At 44.7% G+C, this 18,493-nt stretch overlaps 1 protein-coding gene across 1 annotated transcript; it reads right to left on the bottom strand.

Annotated features, from left to right (window-relative positions):
- Positions 1–987: 987 nt before the first annotated feature.
- On the bottom strand, positions 988–17,101 carry T265_05165 (hypothetical protein; the record flags this gene model as incomplete). Its single annotated transcript, XM_009170097.1, has 4 exons — positions 988–1,750; positions 3,715–3,872; positions 6,109–6,311; positions 16,955–17,101. Coding segments are annotated over 4 exons (558 nt in total), but the record flags the coding sequence as incomplete, so codon positions are not given.
- Between the last annotated feature and the right edge of the window lie 1,392 nt (positions 17,102–18,493).

Here is an 18,493-nt window from a genome sequence, read left to right as displayed (position 1 = left end):
GAGTTCGACTTGATGCTGGACCGACAGGCGGTCTTCTCATCCGGCCAGTCGCATGCAGGGGGGGTTGTTGGCCGTGGGAGCGCGTAACTGCGAGCGGTAAAGCGATTTTGGTGAGGGAGCCCGACTAAAATAATCCGAGTGGAAAATGAAGAATCTCTAACGAAAGTCAACAGACACCGGTGTCACTGGAGTGTTCATCAGCATTACCTCAACAGCGTTTAACTGAGTAAGGGCTCGGTGAACAAATTTGCCGAATAGCAGCCCAAATTGAACAGAAAACCATATTTTCCAGGATAGCATGTATCCAGCTAGTTTGATTAGGCGTCCCCAAAGTGTCCAGAAAGAGCTACCAACTGAAGTATTGTTGAACCGGAGGGGAAAGTTTACAAACCCGAACTTAGTCCACCACATCCCTAATTCATCAAGCGTAAGATTTAATCAGCCATAACATCTAATAGGAAATTTCAAGACATTCAACATTGATTTTGTCTACAAGATAGACGAGATCATGCGAATCCGTTCTCTGACTAACGGGTTAACTTAACCGGCGTGGGAAGTCGTGTTAAAAAGGAGTGTTTTCCGTCAATAATTCCACCAATTCCCTATCGAACTTATCTGAAACACAATTAATTCATCTCGACAAATACACTCAATTGGATATCGATTTTGTTTTCATGAGAGAACAAACTGAATCTCTCGTTTATGACATCCTTCTTCAACTGAATGTGCTTCACAAAGGCCGCTTCATATTTTAGTTGGCACGATATTTGAAATACGGCAACACATTTACATAGAGTAAACTACTCAAAAGGCTGTCAAAGAGTTTTCAGCAACCTTGTGAGTAGCTTCCTCTATGAGAATTAGTCTAGTTCACTCACTTTATGCTGTTTAGTTGATAAATCAGCTGCAAGTCTTTGATGAAACGGGTATTTTTTCAATCTGTGTGCAGTGTGTGTCAAGAACATATTCTCAATCGCCAATCAAGCTCGGTTTACCATATGTAATCAAAAACCATTCTTCGATCGCCTCGAAGTAAAAGAAGTATAATCATATTGGAAAGTAATACTCGACAAACTACGACACAGGTATATTGCACGATCTGACCAGCGCGACAAAATCACAGAAGACAACAGCGCACCACGAAAGAAACGGAGGGTAGAATGATCAGACACGATGCTGCCCCGGACGATGAAAACGCGGTGAATCCATGAGGGGACGTGAATATGCGAACCAGAATTCAAATAGAATGGAAAAAGCTCATGACAATTCACCTTCAGTGGGGGATCCAAATAAATACCAAAAATAAATAGTGGTAACAATGGCAAAAAAGGTCAGTGGTGACGCTGAAATAATACGCGGGAAAATTTAAAAAGTTTGCACCTGTCACACGGATAGAAACAACATAGTCGAAAAGGAGGGGGGAGTCTCTGTGAAAATGGTCGTGAAGTTGGAATAACAATCGTAATGGCCAGTGGTGAAATTTGAAATCATTCGTGGTTTGGTAGACAACTGCGAATGATAACAGTGAAAGGAGAGCAGGTAAAACAGAAAGCGAAAGATTCATAACACAAAATCACGGTGGAATGAGCCTGTGGATGATCATTCGTTGAGAGCACGTCGTTCGGGAGAGACCGCCTCGACGCGTCGATAGGCGGGTTGACTAGTCAGATAGAAAACCAGACCACCGAATACAACGAGACAGATTCCAAGAGCGTTGCCGAGCAACTCTCGGGGTTGGGATACGGGGTACCTACAGAAGACGAATAACGGGAAGATGTAGGGTTTGTTCGGAAACAAAAAGCATACTCTAGTAAAACAAACAAAATCACAGTACCGATTTGACTTAGTTGAACTAAAGAGAAAAGACCTGTTCCGCAATATGTAGGAATGACGAGACTGAAAGGCAAGAAGATGAACAGAAACAAACTCCCACTGGCGTTTACCGTGCGGGCAACGGCGGAGCGGAGAGGGAATCAGAAAGAGAACGCAGTTTATCGGTCAATGAAGGAGAAAACCATGAGGCGTATAATTTTGAATTGAATGGAATCACATAGATAAGTAAGAAAAGGGAGCAAACAGAGTAGGGAGTCTACGGTAGGTTGAATATGGAATTAACAGAGAAATTAGGTTCGAAGGGGAAATTCAACCTTCAAAATGCTGGAATCACGAAAACATGAACGTGTGACAAGCAGAACAAATTGTCAGTAAAATATAAAAGTATAAAAGTGAACAAAGGGAAATAAGGACTCGTAGGTACTCTTAACAGAATCACGTCTGAGGCAGAAGCGCAATGAATCGCAACAAAATAGGCACTCACCCATTAGAGCAGGAGCCACCAAAACAAACGCGTTTTCACTGTGAAGTACTTCCATATTGTAGGTAGAGCTTTCTTCTTATAATAGCTACCCGTCCCAAACTAAGCGAGCTGCACAGCACATTTCCCCAGTGGACTCAGCAACACTGCTTACACTGAGGTTCGAACCATGAGTCGTTCAACTATGCTACCAGGTGGCCAAATGCGATGAAAGCTGTTTAATTTGGTCCGGTAAACTTCATGTGCTATCCACTTTGATTTGACTGAGTGATGGGTTGCTTAGGTCACGGATTGCTCATGACAACAAATGATCAAACGTGGTGAGCTACCCACAACAGAATGCCGGCTAATATATTGCCCATTTATGGTCCTCAGGACAGCCACACACGAGAACAGTCCGTAGCAAACATTCCCCGTTGTATTTCGCTACAGACCTCTCCATTTTGCTGGACAGTCTACCAGTTTATTCTCTGATGGGTGATTTCACCTCTCCACAAAGTCTAGCTACTTACAATCACAGACAAGTAACTTCAAAGGGCTACAAGGAAACTCCTTGCAACTGAGCTGAGCCATAGACCAATCCGACTGTCGATTGCGAGCTGTTACAGCGCGATTATACTGACCGCTAAAATGGCTCCAAATTCGTGGGCATAAAGATGTCATTAACATTGGACAAAACTTTCTCTTTCCAGTATTGATTCTTAGGTCGTTGATGCGGACGTTGGTCATCGTATGAGTAGCTGTCATGGAACATTCGCGTGCTGTTCACTCATTTCGGTGCTTTTCCTCTAAATGTTAAGGTGGTCAAGGAAGCAGTAAGGAACTTTCAGATCAAGTGCTGTTTCCGTGAATGTATTATCTGCATTCGCACTGACAAAGATAATTTCGGATGTGATCCTAGGGAGATGAATAAGACAGGAGCTGGGGAGTGGGGCGTGCGGAGCGTGACTTTGAAACAATATGGACCTAAGACCGGTGTTCTAATAATGACCAGTACGACGATGACTTTGAGGGTTATACAAGATTTTGCGCGTTTTCATCTGTGGTAGATCTCCATTCAAAAGCACCACGTAGTTTTCACTAATAGAAATTCGAGGGTAAACAACCATTCCAATATGTGTAGTCGGAACAAAGGACGCGGGAGCGAGCAAGAAACTATGAATGATCTTAAAGAATATTTGGTTGCGGGATATTTCGATAAGTCTATTTGGGAATTCGAAACATTTAGTAGCCGTTGCACCATACGTGTAATGGAACATGAAAACTGTCAAGTCCTTGAATTTTTTTCAAAAATCCTCTCGGAGAACCTCCACTATTTTCACATGATTACCACTGTGGACCTACTGCACTGAGTCAGTGAATATCTCTTTAAGAGGAGAATGAAAAGATAAACAACTTACTTGTTCGAGAAGAAATTCTTTTCCGTAATCCCGGCGATACACACACCAATGATAAGCAGGTATAGCATGCCACCAAAGGAGACATGAATTGGCAAGTAAGCTGCTCGAGCCGGTTGTGGGACAGGAGGAACCAGGAAGGCGATCAACCCAGCCAGCCACTGAACGATATGAAACATCAGGATTTCAATGGTAGAATGGGAAAACGAGCAGATGTGAAACCACAGAAAGACGCTTCGGACAGTTTTTTGGGGCCTAAAATGATAATCGGTCTCAAATAGTAGGTTTAGTTTGTAACGGTGTCGCTGTTGTGACAGCGTTTCTTCGTAACAGTTATCCACATCTATCAAGAATGTTCTCCTGAGTGCACCACCAAAAGCAGTGTTAACTGTGGCTACCGAAGAAATCCTCAAACCTGTAAGGGTTGCTATTGGTCGGGCCGCTTTGCATTGCTTATGAGATCTTTTCTCTTCTGTAATTGCAAATAATTTTGCCCATCTCCTCCCTTCGAAGAACTAGTTAATGTGCTCCAAGGGCATGCAAACCAAGTAACTGACGACCACACTAGAACAGCCCTACTGTGAGCGACTGCTGCTATCGTACGCTGATGGTGTGCGTCCAAAATTACCACGCTTTTCGACGTCAAACTTCTCCACGTGAAAACCCAGAAGACTTTAGGTGTGTTGATTACACCACAACAGATGATTCTGATACACTCCTGGTGATACCACCATGCGATTCGGTAGTACTCTTAGCACCACCCTAGTGCAAAGCCATGGCATACTAAAGCTTAAAATTTATTCTTCTATGGTATCTGCATTGGCTATGCCACAATCGCCTAAATCGCTAGGCTTTCATCCAACTTAGGCAACTATGGAATTGACTGAGACCAGCACCTAAAGAAAGGGAAGGACCTATAATGCGGTAGTGTATCCAGTGCTGCTTTACGATCATAAAGCCTAGTCAACATGTGTGTGCGTGTGTTGGTCTCCAGAGATTGGTACGTGTCGTGAAAAGCTCGGAATAAAAATGGTTTTTCGTAAGGACTCAATCGACCCATCGAGACTTTTACTATGCAAGACAAACTCACAAGTAAACCCTGTATTGGATATAACTGCTCTCATGTCCATTTAATGAGTTGATTAGACGTCGTCACATGTTCCATAAGTTGGGTCACCGAGTGGTTCGCTGAGTTCTGTCTTTCCGATTTGAAAATATTTCAAGTCGGACAGCGCCTATATGCGTGGAAAACGTACCATTGCTAAGTGACTTGTTTTCGATTTGAATTTCCCTCATGGACAGACGAATCCTGCTTGCAAGAGGATCGCATTTTCAATTCCCTATATTGATTCCACACAGTTGCTGGATAAACGACTAACGGTTGCATAAAACCAATCATCTACAAGCAAGAACGTATCCCTAGCAATTTGCTTGTGAATTAAAAAGCGAAGTTCATAGTTGAAACCGAATACACTAGCGACGATCACAATTCTAGATTACTCCAAAGAGCAATTTCCCCTCCTAACAAAGACTAAAACTCAAGTGGTGCTTTCAGTTTTCCTGCGCTTGGCCACGACGTCAGCACACGATTGTTAGTAGCACATGCAAGTTCGGTTACAGAGTAGTTGAGGTTTACAAACATGCGAACTTTGAATGTTATAGTAATCTCTCTCCCGTCTAGGCTTGAACGACCTGGCAGTATCCCAGCCCTCATGCCTCCTTCGTGTGGCATGACAGCTAGGCACAGGAAGGGTGCTACAGCTGAACGATTATTTATTTTATTATTAATGTGAACTGGGAAGCACTGGACCGCTGTTTCATCCATATCGGGAATAGTCAGCAGTACGCACACACAAAACTCCAGTAAGTCTCGAACCTGCGACCTCGGCGGTCATAAAAAGATGAACCTGCCAACGCGATTATCTTCCAGGGAATAGGATGGATGCCGAATGAGACTAGAGAGAGATTCCGTTAACGCCTAAACATAGGATAGGTCAGCACGTGATTGTCGCTAGACAACTAACATTTCGCATCATCCGATAACAGCAAATAGCAAGATCGAATACGGGATACAAAATATATTTACAAACTTCAAGTACCCAAAGGTAGATAGAGGAGTTTGTCGTTACACTATGAGCAAATGTTATCAGTGCTTCCTCTACCTAACCGAAATTCTGTCGGAGTCCCGTCTCATATGATAGTGCTATTCGAGACGGTAGACATTTTAAGGTATGGTTTATGCCTGAGACAGCCGTTTCAGGACAATAGGTTGATGATCCCAGTCCTTACAAGCCATTCTTTCGAAGGCACGTGAAAATCTTTGCTTCTGAGCTAAACAGAATCGTGGACAGTGTATACTTCGGTTAAGCATACGAATGATATAATTCCAATGCTTACCTGAACGCCAAACAGTACCACAGCAGCGATACCAAGCCAGCTGTGCAGACTGTACATGTTTGGGATTCCGAGATCGTTGTGCATTTGAAAAACAGCCTTGATGCCCACTGCGGCGAACAGAAAAGCTAGGATGTGGAGAACTGCATGGAGAATCTTGAGGGAAAGCTTTCGGTACGTGCGGAAGACTCGATAGACAAGGATCGCTGTGAAAAATATAAAACAAAAATCAGGTGACCTCGCAGACAGCAACCAGAAATGGGACAGTTGCGTCGGTAACCAGAAAGTACGAAGGATTTGGTCATACTTAGGCATAGGAGATAATCAGAGGAGCCCCTGCTTTCTACGGATGAGCACGTGACAAGGAAATAGCTGAGGATAAATTCAACTCAACCTAACCTAACCCACACGCTCAGTTGTCACAGTCATCAGCCATAAACCAGTTAGATCGCTCTGACATGCAAACAAAACCGAATCAATCAAAGTGTGCGATAATTGATCCAAATAGATGTACCACCATCAATTGCCAAGGAAATTTGCTCACAGTATCAGATATGTCGGGGCATGTCACCATTGTCCCTACCGACGAGTTCTGGTTGCAAAACAGTCAGTCTGTGGCAGACATAGTAAAACTGGAAGATCAGTAAATTTTGATACTTTGGAACAAACGTCAATGTATTCACCTGTCCAAAGGTCAACCGCCATTCGGTGAGCTCGCATTGTGGATCGGAATATGAATTTCACTGGACGTGTTTTCACCGACGTTACGTACGGTGCTTTTGGCTGAAATCTACAAGACTCAGGCTGTTGGGTTCAGAAAATGATACGGGAAAGTTCTCTGCCGCTGTTAGTTAATTCACTTTGTTCGCCATCAGGCTTCCCCCGTTTGAAGATAATGACTTTAACCTGGTCATTTAGCGTGCACAAATTGAAGGGTCCATTATATGACCGAAAAAATTAACATGCTGTCATTGACGTTTGATTAACCTTCTTGGTTTGTCTGACATTTGCTCCTCCACTTAGTTTGCATTTTGTACCTAGAGAGAAAAAGTGCTCGTCTGCCGTATTTCTCAGCTCACACGACAGATCAAACCGTTGTCCTACGGAAATACGCTGTTTTTGGCTTACACACTAATGAATAATCGAATCACTATGTTCGATTCATCCTACGCTTTCATCAGTCCACAGAGAACTCAAACAAATGTATGATTCGAAAGAGACTTGGTCAAAGATCGCTGCCAAATTTGAAGCTAATAGAGTAGTCAGGATTAGCATCGTACCACTTATTTACTAATTAGCCTCAAAATTAGGGAGGAAACGAGGGGCAAGCATTGATGCTGCATCACATGGTTTTGAGGCAATGTGCGATGAAATTGCGACAAAACCGGAGTCCTCGGTCCTGCGGGGTACCCATATGTATCACCAAAATTCCCTAATCAATTAAGGTGACGAATAAGTAGGCTGAGTGCGCGCGGTCATATTTAACTAAGTCACATAATACACAGGCAGGCCACATCTCTTAATCTCAACCTCTTTTCGAATTCAACGATGAATACTGGGAACGACTGGAAGGAGCAACAATGGGTTCCCCAATTTCAGGGTTCATCGCCGAGATGGCAATGTGAAAACGATGGGATCGTGTTACCAGATATCAACCCGAAACTGTGGATACGTTATGTAGACGATACCTTCATCATCAAAAAGAGCGGACTACAACGAGCAATCTAATTGATAAACAGTGTCTCCGATTACTTCAAGTTCATGATGGAAGAGGAAAACAAAAACAAACTGGTGGTTTTAGATGTCCTCGTTACAAGTTTGCCAAACGGATAATTACAAACGGAAGTCTACAGAAAGGCTACACACACGGATCTAATTCTGAACGACGGCAGCAACCATCCAAACTGTCACAAACAGAGCTACATTCAGAGACTATTCAGGCGAATTGAAACGCACTGCAACGCAGTAGAATCCAAGACAAAAAAAGAGAAACGTTTAAACCAAATCTTCCAAGGAAACGGTTATTCAAGGAAATTAACAATCACACTACCATACATAAAAAACATTTCGATGACCGCAAGGATACTACGATAGCATGCCATAGGAGTTGCCCACAGACCGACTGACGCGCTGCAAAGAGCACTATCAAAACCAAACGGGATACTTAGTGCAATGGAGAAGACAAATGTAATCTACAAAATTCAATGTAACCATTGTGAAAAACACCACGTGGAACAAACAGGGAGGGAACTGTTAACCAGGGTAAAATAAAACACAAGCTCGCCACTAGGAGACACGACCAACTCTCTCATTTCTGCACACGAAGATGGAGAAGGACAAAAATTCGATTAGGATAACGTCAGCATACTGGGCCAGGTAAGAACAAAGAAAGAACGGTCAGAGGCACGGCACCTAGTGGTCCCGGGTTTAAGCGTCATTGCGTGCTGTCAAAAGGACGTCCTGAGTATTCATGGCAACTGGTGGAGTTAGTCTATTTCTCTCAAACCGTCTATACAAGCTTCGCATCATACATTCTCCACTGCACTCAGCCAGAACCATCCTGTACAGACTGGATTTACGATCACAAAATTCACGTAAGCCATTGACAGTGTGAAACCAGTGGTGAATGTTACCGTGGAAGAATAAATTTACCAACCAAAACACCTGAGTCTCTTCTGTAAATTTGGCAAATGAAATGCACAAATCAGCTATTAACTGAGAAGTAATAAAACAGAAGTTCTATACACTCATTCAATAACCAAAGAAGGCCACAAAGCTTCATCTACCTCGTTCGTTTCTTCCAGTAGATATAAATCATGAAAGTTCAGCGGTGCGTTATGACGACTTTTCAGATACCAAAATATATTTAAAAGTAAGGCGCTTCAAAAGCCTTATGGTTCAGCTTGTATCATCGGACGTTACATTAACCTTATCGTCCTCATCCTCTTCCTCTCCATCAACAACCACCATTAGGTTCTTCCTCGTGAGCCATAGATTTCTGCATGGCCTTCCGACACACATTCAAAGGAGCCACAGAATCCCAAATGGCTTCTGGGCGAGAGTTCAGCTGTAGCACCCTTCCGGTGCCTAGCTGCCATGCCGCCCGAAGGAAGCACGAGGGCTGGGATACTGCCAGGTTGCCCAAGCCTAGACAGGGGAAGTCGAGAGGCGGGGGTCGGGTTCGAACCACGGACCTTCCGGTCAGTAAATTCGCGCTCTAACCACTTGGGCCATCTCGCGAGAGAGCTTTTCTTGAATATCGCCCTTCTGGGCGACCGTCAAACGCTCTTCTACCAAATGGCGGCAATCATTTTCGTTGTTATCTTGACTTTTGCTAATATGAAAGACACCTGTTGACTACATCTAAGCTGATGTTGCAATCACCAATTGCAACCGGGTCAACAAAACAAAAAACAAAATGCATTCGGTTTAAGAATGAGCAAGGCGGATTTGTAAACTGAACAGCCATCGCGTCCTAACCCCAATCAATACTCTCACCGCACCAACGTCACTACATACGAAGAGAGCCAACTAGGGTAGAAGTGACGAAACCGAACGGTGGGACATCTGTCACAAACCGGACAATTGTAGCCTGTGTGCTTTGAACCGTGTTATGTAGTACGGTGACCTGATTCAGCATGAAAGCGTGAAGTTGTCCAATCCTCGAATGATAACATTCTCTCACTGATACTGGTCTATCGATATCTCGCAACTACTTTCACCTCCACATGAACGCCACAGCGAGTAGTGTCGACCTAACCCTTTTCCCCATAGAATGCTGCTGTAACTTGGTCAGCTGATTCAGACACAAACTGAAAAATTGTAGTTGTTTGTCATAGGCGTTGATGCTAGAGCCGTCCTAAAATGTCTGACTATTCTCGCATTCGTTAAATCAATTTGATGCTCTTGAAAAGCGATTAGCAATAAATAGAGAAGTAGGTTACTGGTGGGGCAAAGTTCAGAACTGGGAGGGATCTCCTCGTTTCGAAAGTTTTGGTCAACTGTCTATACATTGCTCAATCGAAAAGGACAAGGATATTCATGACACACATGAATAAGTGGCTATGATGCGCATCTAAAAGGAGGAACAGGATGGCGCAAACAAAACTCCACTGGAGTCGAATCCTGAGTTCCCAGTGTGGCAGTAATAAGGCCTGATATGCAAAATGGACACGAACTGCCCGGTGATACACCTGAACAAGAAAGGTGGACATTATTTGGGAGAAGATTCCGAAGGCTAATCACATCCCGCACTCCGGAGGGTGTGAAGCACTCTCATGTCCTTACTGGGGGGTTGATATGTAAGGAAGGGACCTGCGATTGCAACACTGACCGAATTCGTCAAACTTAAGTTGTCAGAGACGAAAGTTTATTTAAAGTTTGGTGTACAGTTGACGTGGCACGACCTTGTTTCAAAGTTTCCAACTATTGCTGATGGACAATTTCACAAACTATTCGTTTTTACTTGTAATCGCGCCCTGTGTGATAGTGAAATGCATGATAGATGCATTTTCCCGTAGATGTGCGAAATCCGTACGCACTACAAAGGTCACCTTAGGAATACTCCAGCAATCAAGAGACTACTAACAATTGGGGGAAAGCCCCTCTGAAGATTAAGTGTCTTTTTTAATGTATTTAAAACATTCTGTAGAAACACCCTTGGATGTGTCGTCTTCTTGGTGTCAATATTTCGAGGTTACAAACCCCCTTGCTTCTTCATTCACTCCGGATAGGTCACATGACACATTCTATTGTCACTCCTGAGTTATCAAGTGAATTGTTGTGAACGATGAGGATCATGAAAATTTTCCATGTGTTTAAACAATCACGGATAACTAGATGTAACGCACTATTTGTGAGGTTGCTGCAAACTCTTTCCGATTCTGGAGGCTCATCAGGTAGTCCTAGTCCCATTGAGTCCTTAATGAACAACAGACTGTACGTTATCTGTGAAATATTCTGTTTTGCAAGTTAAATTAGTGATAACCCTTGAAGTAAGATGCTACTTACAAGGCCGAACACAAAGTTGACGGGAACTCGGACATTACACCCACCTGATGAGTCCCAAGAAGGGTGAAATTGGTACGGAGCTGCAGGAAGTTTATCAGCAATCCAATAAGCAGCGATTTAGTTCGAGAGAATATACTCCAACATATCGAACATCGTACCAACTGGAACACAAGCCGACCGTTTTTGTGCGGTGCACTCAACTCACAAAGTAGATTCAGCTAGACTTCCCTTGAATTCAGTTGAGTCTCCTGCTAACACCAGCTACATACAATTTGGTTTTCAAGTAAAACGTAATGTTGGTAGAAACTCCGGGACTACGCCCACCTAATCATCACCATCATCATCATTGTCAGCTGTAATAACCGCGTACTCGTCGTACAGTGGTTATAGCTGCCGCAGTTTCGTTCACCGATGAGTTGGGGGGAGGGGTAGGTAGCTGCGCATTGCAGGCGGGAGCTGATAAATTGGCCCACCTAATGATCCCCGGAAAGGTGACGGGCGCTGTCGGAAAGTTTTCATGACCTTATAAGTGGTGTGTCTGTGCCTTAGTGACTGCTCATTTTTCTATCTTGCCATTTTACTTTCAGCTTGTGTTCACAATGGTTACGACAGACCTCTCATTTTTATGAGGTGATTGTGGGAAGGAGCGACGTCTTGGTGAAGTGTTTTTTTAAATACCATTCATTAGGTTGATGAAAACTTTGTAAAGCTCACTGACGATTTCGTCGGTAGGCATGACACCCTAGAAAGCTTATTTCCTATTAGCTTTTCTCTGGGGTACTGATCAAACCGTATCCAACCAAACGATAAATACCGTAGCAAAAATACTACACAAAGTATATTTCACAAAATATTCCGGCAGTAACGTTTGTTTGTTTATTTAGTGTGATCTGTAGCAGGATTTTGGCAAGACTGATGTCTATCAACCTCCAACACCAACCTGTACAGCCACATTGTATCCTCGTTCCTTGAACCAGGTTGTAGAAGTGATGGGACATTCAGCTGAATAACCCGCATTGTGCACACCATCACTCACCCCCTGGTGCATCAACATATCTGTCATTGCGGCGAAATTGAAAAGTTGCGAGGTGAATAACCAAGTAATAGTGAAAATATCTGGCGCATTAGTGTAAAACCGCAGTGTCTAGATCTAGCTTCCTCTATTTGAAGGCGGACATTATTTCCATCCTCTTTTATTCTTGCATCTTGCGAATGGTTGACATACGTAATCGATGTGCACCGATTTAGGTTTCCTCATGAATCTCTGGTACCAGCTGCCTCAGTCAAACTCGATTCGATTCGATTCGATTCGATTCGCGAAGACATTGTACGCGCATGAAACCACAATGAACGTTAAAATACGACCTGTTTATACATACCGCTTCCTCCTGGAGCTAGATGGCCACGCTCGAACATCAGATTGTTCGTCTGGATCACCAGAGCGCTCCAAAGGGCTACAGAGGCAACTCATCGATTGCCGTCGTTGAATGAAGCCAAAATGAAAATGTGGTAGTTGCATGTGAAGCCCAAGATGACACATGGCACACAAGACAATGCTACGATTCAGTAACTATTACCCAGACAGTTTTGTGATCTTCTTACCCTTATAAGGAGAATGTCAATTAAGCCACTGTAGCGTCTCTACCACCGGTACGTCCGCTTCTAGTACTCGGCTCCCGAGCGGCTCCCAGACTGACTTCACCCATACTGGTATCTATGGCAAGTTGGTACGCTATAACTACAAGGTTCGGCAACGAACTCAAATCGAGCATATTACCATCAGTTAGCGACGGTGCGGATCAATAACTGACTGTCGCTCGTTTTGGAACACATTTGTGGATTCTGGATTCCGGAGTCGCTTCTCCCTTAGTTTACCAGGACTGCGTAAGGTGCAGACAAACCGCTTAGAAAATGAGACAGGTAGATCCGGAGGTGATACAACCAGCCGGATCCGTTAATCTGTCCACTATCTCCAGTTGTGATGTCATGACCTGATCTGGTGCTGTCTACTAAAAACACCTAGCACTTCCAAGGTGCAGAAAGCAGAGTGAAACGCAAGATAACACTATTTAGATTACTTTGTGTATTTGCACCCGAACCAAATAAGGCTACACCTAATGCTACTATAATTCTTTAAGGTCTTTTCATAGAAGAAGCTGAACGCCAGGGGTAAAAGAAACAGTGAGCATTTGATCGATAAGTGATTCGAATAGGTTGGAGCTGTCACTCTATCTGAAGGTACGAGGGCTGAGGTACTGTCGAGTTGTCAAAGTCCATTTAGGAGCAGTCGAGATGCCATGGTTGGGTTCAAATCACGGACCTTCCGGTCATTAAGTGCACATTTTAACAACTGAGCGATCTGGAGCCAAAAATGCTGTCATCTTGTCTTGGTGGTCGGACTTCAGCGCTGCGATGATCCTGCGGGTTATACTTCCAGGAACTCAGTTCCTAAAGGTTCAATCATGTCGGGAAGTCAAACCAGGAGCAGCCTGAAGAAGAACGAGTGTCCGTACTACGAGTAAGCGTATTACCAGGCGGTCTGAAGGTAAAGGCGGACAGTCCTATGCGGTAGAAGTGCTAAGGCAGTAAGGTGTTTCCCCAAAACGACCAGTATGTCCACATTCATGGGAGAAGCGGTGCTTCCTTCCCCCGAGAAAAGTGGGTCAAAAAAGTTAAGCCCGAAAAACTGCACACTCGACCGCCCAACTGTTGGCCGTGACCGCCTGCGCATTATTCAATATGACCGAAATACTTTCAAAAACAAAGAGTCCGGTGCTGCTGAAAAGGCTGACCATGCCATTGTGCGAACCCGGTTACCATCTTGCTTTACCCTCCGATAGATTTTGGAACAGCGACGCTGCTTCCAGCAACCAACATTGGTTGTGTTTCTTGATTTGAAAGCTGCGTTTGACTCTGTGGATCGCCAAGCACTATGGCAGTGTCTGTGGAACAAAGGTATACCTCATAAATTCTTGACCCTCATTAAGGCGCTGTACGCCGACTCCCGGGGCCGTCTGAAGGTTTACAGGAAGCTTTCACCTGAGTTAACCACATCAAGTAGTGTCCGACAGGGCTGTCCTCTTTCACCTTTCCTCTTCCACTTCGTCGCTGATATGATCATGGAAGACTCACTACCAGCGTCTAATACCTGCGGGGTCGAAGTGCTCCCTGGGCCTCCGCTCAAAGACATCCAGTACGCAGACGACATGCCTCTTCTTGAATCTGACCCCTCCGTAATGCAAACAATAGCAAATGATCTAAATAATTCTGCCTCGCGGTTCGGCATGCACTTCACACCTGCAAAGTGTAAAGTGTTACCGCAAGACTGGGTGGGTTCGCACCCTAACCTCATGCTTTCGGATGAACCGATTGTAGTAGACAAATTTGTTTACCTGGGCAGCTGTATCAGTCCCGGTGGTCTCGCGGAAGATGATATTTCCATCCGGATTGGGAAGGCCAGAGCAGCTTTTGTGAGCCTACGTCACCTGTGGCGTAGGTGTGACATCAGCTTCTCCGTCAAGGGTCGAGCTTATAATGCTGCGGTGCGCTCCGTATTACTATACGGATCAGAAACCTTGACGCTGCGCGCCGAGGACGTCAAAAGACTTTCAGTGTTTGAGTATCGATTTCTTGGGAGCATTGCCCGAATCTGGTGGGAACACCGGATCAGCAATTCTGAAGTATATGCCAGTCGGCCGACTTCCTTGAAGGGTCCTTTTCGCACAACCATGTGAAGGGTGGAAGAGAGCCAGAGGCGGTCAAACAATGACTTGGGAGCGAAGTGTGAAAGCCAGTGCCAGCAAACTCAGCTGCGCTGGTCATTGCCGTCTTCCTGGATGGGGACCCCGAGGTGGGCCACATCAATGGTTGAAGACATTGTCAGAGATGACCCAGTCGCGCCCTCAATGGCGCTCGTGCATCCAAGCTATTGCCTTCGATTCATAGCCCCCTTCCTAATCCCCCCACTTGGCAGCCGACTGACAGTGCTGGATTTATGCAAAAATTTACTATCTCCTGCCTGCAATGCGCAGCTACCTACCCCCTCTCCCAATCATCGGTGAACGAAACTGAGGCAGCTACAACCACTGTACGATGAGTACGCGGTTAGTACAGCTGACAATGGTGATAATGATGATTACGTCAGTATTGCGCGTGCCAAAGCAGAGCAGTTCCACTCATGAACTTCAACATGTTTCAGTAGCTCAATTGCGTAGAAAGCTATTGGAAACGCCGTCATACGGATGACAGACTGCTTGGAGGCTGAACAGGGACGAGTTGAAGAAGCTATGGCCTCAGTTTCAAGGGCCGTTTGTCCAGCCATCTGACTCGACTAAATGAACACTGAACATCGTCGAGATCAGATCTTACTACTGCCAGCAAAACCTTACAAGCAACTACCGACTGTGATGGCACAGGCAGATCCCTCAAACACTGGATAATCAGGAGCCTAAAGAATGAGAGAACGCTGGTGGATTTCGAAGTTCCGGTAGATGGATAAAGCATTCGCTGCAGGTAACAGCCGCGGCCGGTTTCAGTTAGCTCGACCCACCAGTCAAAAGAAGACATGTACCAGCGACACGATATGCGAGATGGAACAGCAATTCACTCAAAAAATCGTCGTCTTGAGCAATGGGCCGAAAACTCCAAAGAACAGTTCAGCTCATCATCTTCAAAACAGCCGCCTGAAGAATCAAATTGGTCTGAATGGAACATCGACACCAGCCCACTATCAACAACAGAAATCCAGTGGGAGATATCAATCCTTCGGTGCAACAAGGCACATATCCCGGATGGTCTGCACCCCGCACTCCTCACGGAAGGTGATGAGGGCCCGATGAACAACCATACTGTACATCTGGAACGGAAACAAAATACCAGCCGAATGGAGATCCTCGATCGTCATTGCAGTTTTCAAGGGCGAGAAGACGTCATGTGAAAACCAATATGGCAACAGACTGGTACCCGTCGAATCTAAGGTGCTCTCTGGCATTAAATTGCGTGGTTCGATCGATTATGGGGGAGACATTCGTGAGAACCAAGCTGGGTTTCGCCCTGGCCGAGGATGTACCGACAACATATTTACCTTTAGATAAATTCCTGAACAGCGCCATTCGTCCAAACATCCCACGTTAATCGTTTTTGATCTGAAAGCTCCTTTTGACTGTAAATCAATAGAAACTCTGACGGTGCCTCGTGATCAAAGGTGTTCTTTCCAAATTCATACCTCTTATGAGGGCACTGTATGCGAACTCCTGTAGGAGCATACGAGTATACGGCAATCCTTTGCCTGAGTTTACCACATCCAGTAGTGTACGACAAGACTAAACTCTCTTAACTTAGTTATTGCCGCGCTGCTTGAAATTCTCCGTCTATATCTGAAAATGCTCCCGGGACGTTCACTTACCGACATCGAGCATGCGGAACATAATGCTCTACATGGTTCAGATATCCAAAAAATGAAAATTTTAAACAACCCAAGAACACGACTTTAGGTTTGCTCGAGTGGATACTGAATCACAGACGCCTGTAGATCTCCATCAGATGAGATAGCTGATCGTTACAGTCACCGTCACCGGACGCGAACAGCCGCTGTTGCTGTATGTTGTGGCGATGTTCTTGACGTGTGTTTAATAGTCGTGATGGAGCTTAGACGAGCGACCTCCCCAGTTCTAACAACGTAAAAATGAGCACAGTGCAGATAATTGGTTTCCGACTTCATCGGAAGGGGTCAATATGAGTTCAGCTAGCTGTTTTTCACCGTCCTGTTGCCGTACCCTTACTAGCGCGCCAAAAAGCACGTCCGAAAAGTCATAAACTTCCTAGAAGCGCGCGGACTTACCATCTCCATACAGAAATACGAGACCCAGAACCATGAACAAAGGGTGATAGTTGAAGACTTTTCTGGGGTCTTCCCAATCGAAGCCACCCCAATATGCACCAAGCCATGCTCCAGTAAGAACCAGGCAAAGAATACCAACAGCCTGCGCACCGCGGTAGGTTAAATAACCTCAGGTTTACCTGGCAGAATATCACAAGTGCTAAAAAGACTTTTGTTGACCCTGTCATNTCCGATCGGGCATACGAATCCATCACCGAAACCGAAACCGGGCGCCACAGATTCTCAAGGTCATTACACCCCAAAAGGTTGCGGCAACTTGGAAGCACTGTTTTTTCACAAAACTCTTGCTAGTGAAATAAAACCTTTTAAGCCAAAAGGTTGCATCATTTTTTGCATGTGCTCGAACCGAGAATTACCCTCATCTGCCGTCATTTTCGAGCGATTTGTTTTACTTCATCTCCTTTCGAAATATTGGCGCACATTCAACTTTCAAGTTGTTGAGCGCAAAACTTTCGCAAGGGTGTACAGTATTCGCACAATGGGATTGAAATTCCGAAATCTGTGGTGTTACTGGAGGACTAGCCAGCGGCTAAACGCTCAATGCATTTTTCTACAAAACCCCTGCGGGCGAAGTAAAAACTTTAACGTCAAAATGTTGCACTTATTTGAATATATGCGTAGACTGAAAACCCCCCTCATCTGCCATCATTTTTTGCGATTTGTTTTAATCGATCTCTTCTGAAAATTATTCGCGCACATTCGACTTTGAACTTCGTCTGCTATGGCTTCGGAAGTGGCTTTCTTTGAGAAATTTGTGGGTGTATCGTTTTCATTGTTCACGGCATTTGAAAAGACCTTAAATGAATACATGAAGGATAACTTTGTGATATTTGGGCGTTCATCCAGTAATCTAAGCATCAACAATATTTTGCATTACGAATGGGTGTACTACAAATGCAGCAGGCGCCCTAAAAGACCAACGGTCCGCAAAGAGGGCGTCTTATGATGTTGACCTGGACCGAAACATAGGTTCCCAGCACAGTGTGTCCCGTAAGTCTGTGTGCGTCCGTGTTTTCGGGTCCACTGAGGAACTACTCGACAGCCTTGAGTCAATGTCTGACAACTACGACTAACTCTGTAGAGCGCCAGCTAGTTGAAAGAGACGAAGATGATTTCATGTGACCCATCGGCTCCGAAAAGTTTATCTGTTAATGAGGTCCTATGCATTACATGTAAGTCTCGTATTTCTTGAGAGGTGGGGTAAACAGGCACGTGAGATAACCGCTGAAGATGGCATAGTGTGAACAGGCATCTATGACAGCATGGTCGCTGCGGTGAATTTTGTGGTAAATATCTCTGCCGGTTTGTCGGCCGCCAGCCTTATGGTGATACTTCGATAACCTGAATTATATCTTCCGCTCATTTCAGGGCTTCAACTGCCAAATGAACACCCCTCACGAAGAATAAAATGCGCCTCCCAGAAGGACATATGTGAACTTCAAAACGACCAATATATCTCAAGATTCAATGACGTACATT

This window comes from Opisthorchis viverrini (genome assembly GCF_000715545.1).
Source record: "Opisthorchis viverrini unplaced genomic scaffold opera_v5_93, whole genome shotgun sequence".
In the NCBI taxonomy this organism is placed as follows: Eukaryota; Metazoa; Platyhelminthes; class Trematoda; order Opisthorchiida; family Opisthorchiidae; genus Opisthorchis; species Opisthorchis viverrini.
This window is presented reverse-complemented; position numbering and strand designations above follow the sequence as displayed.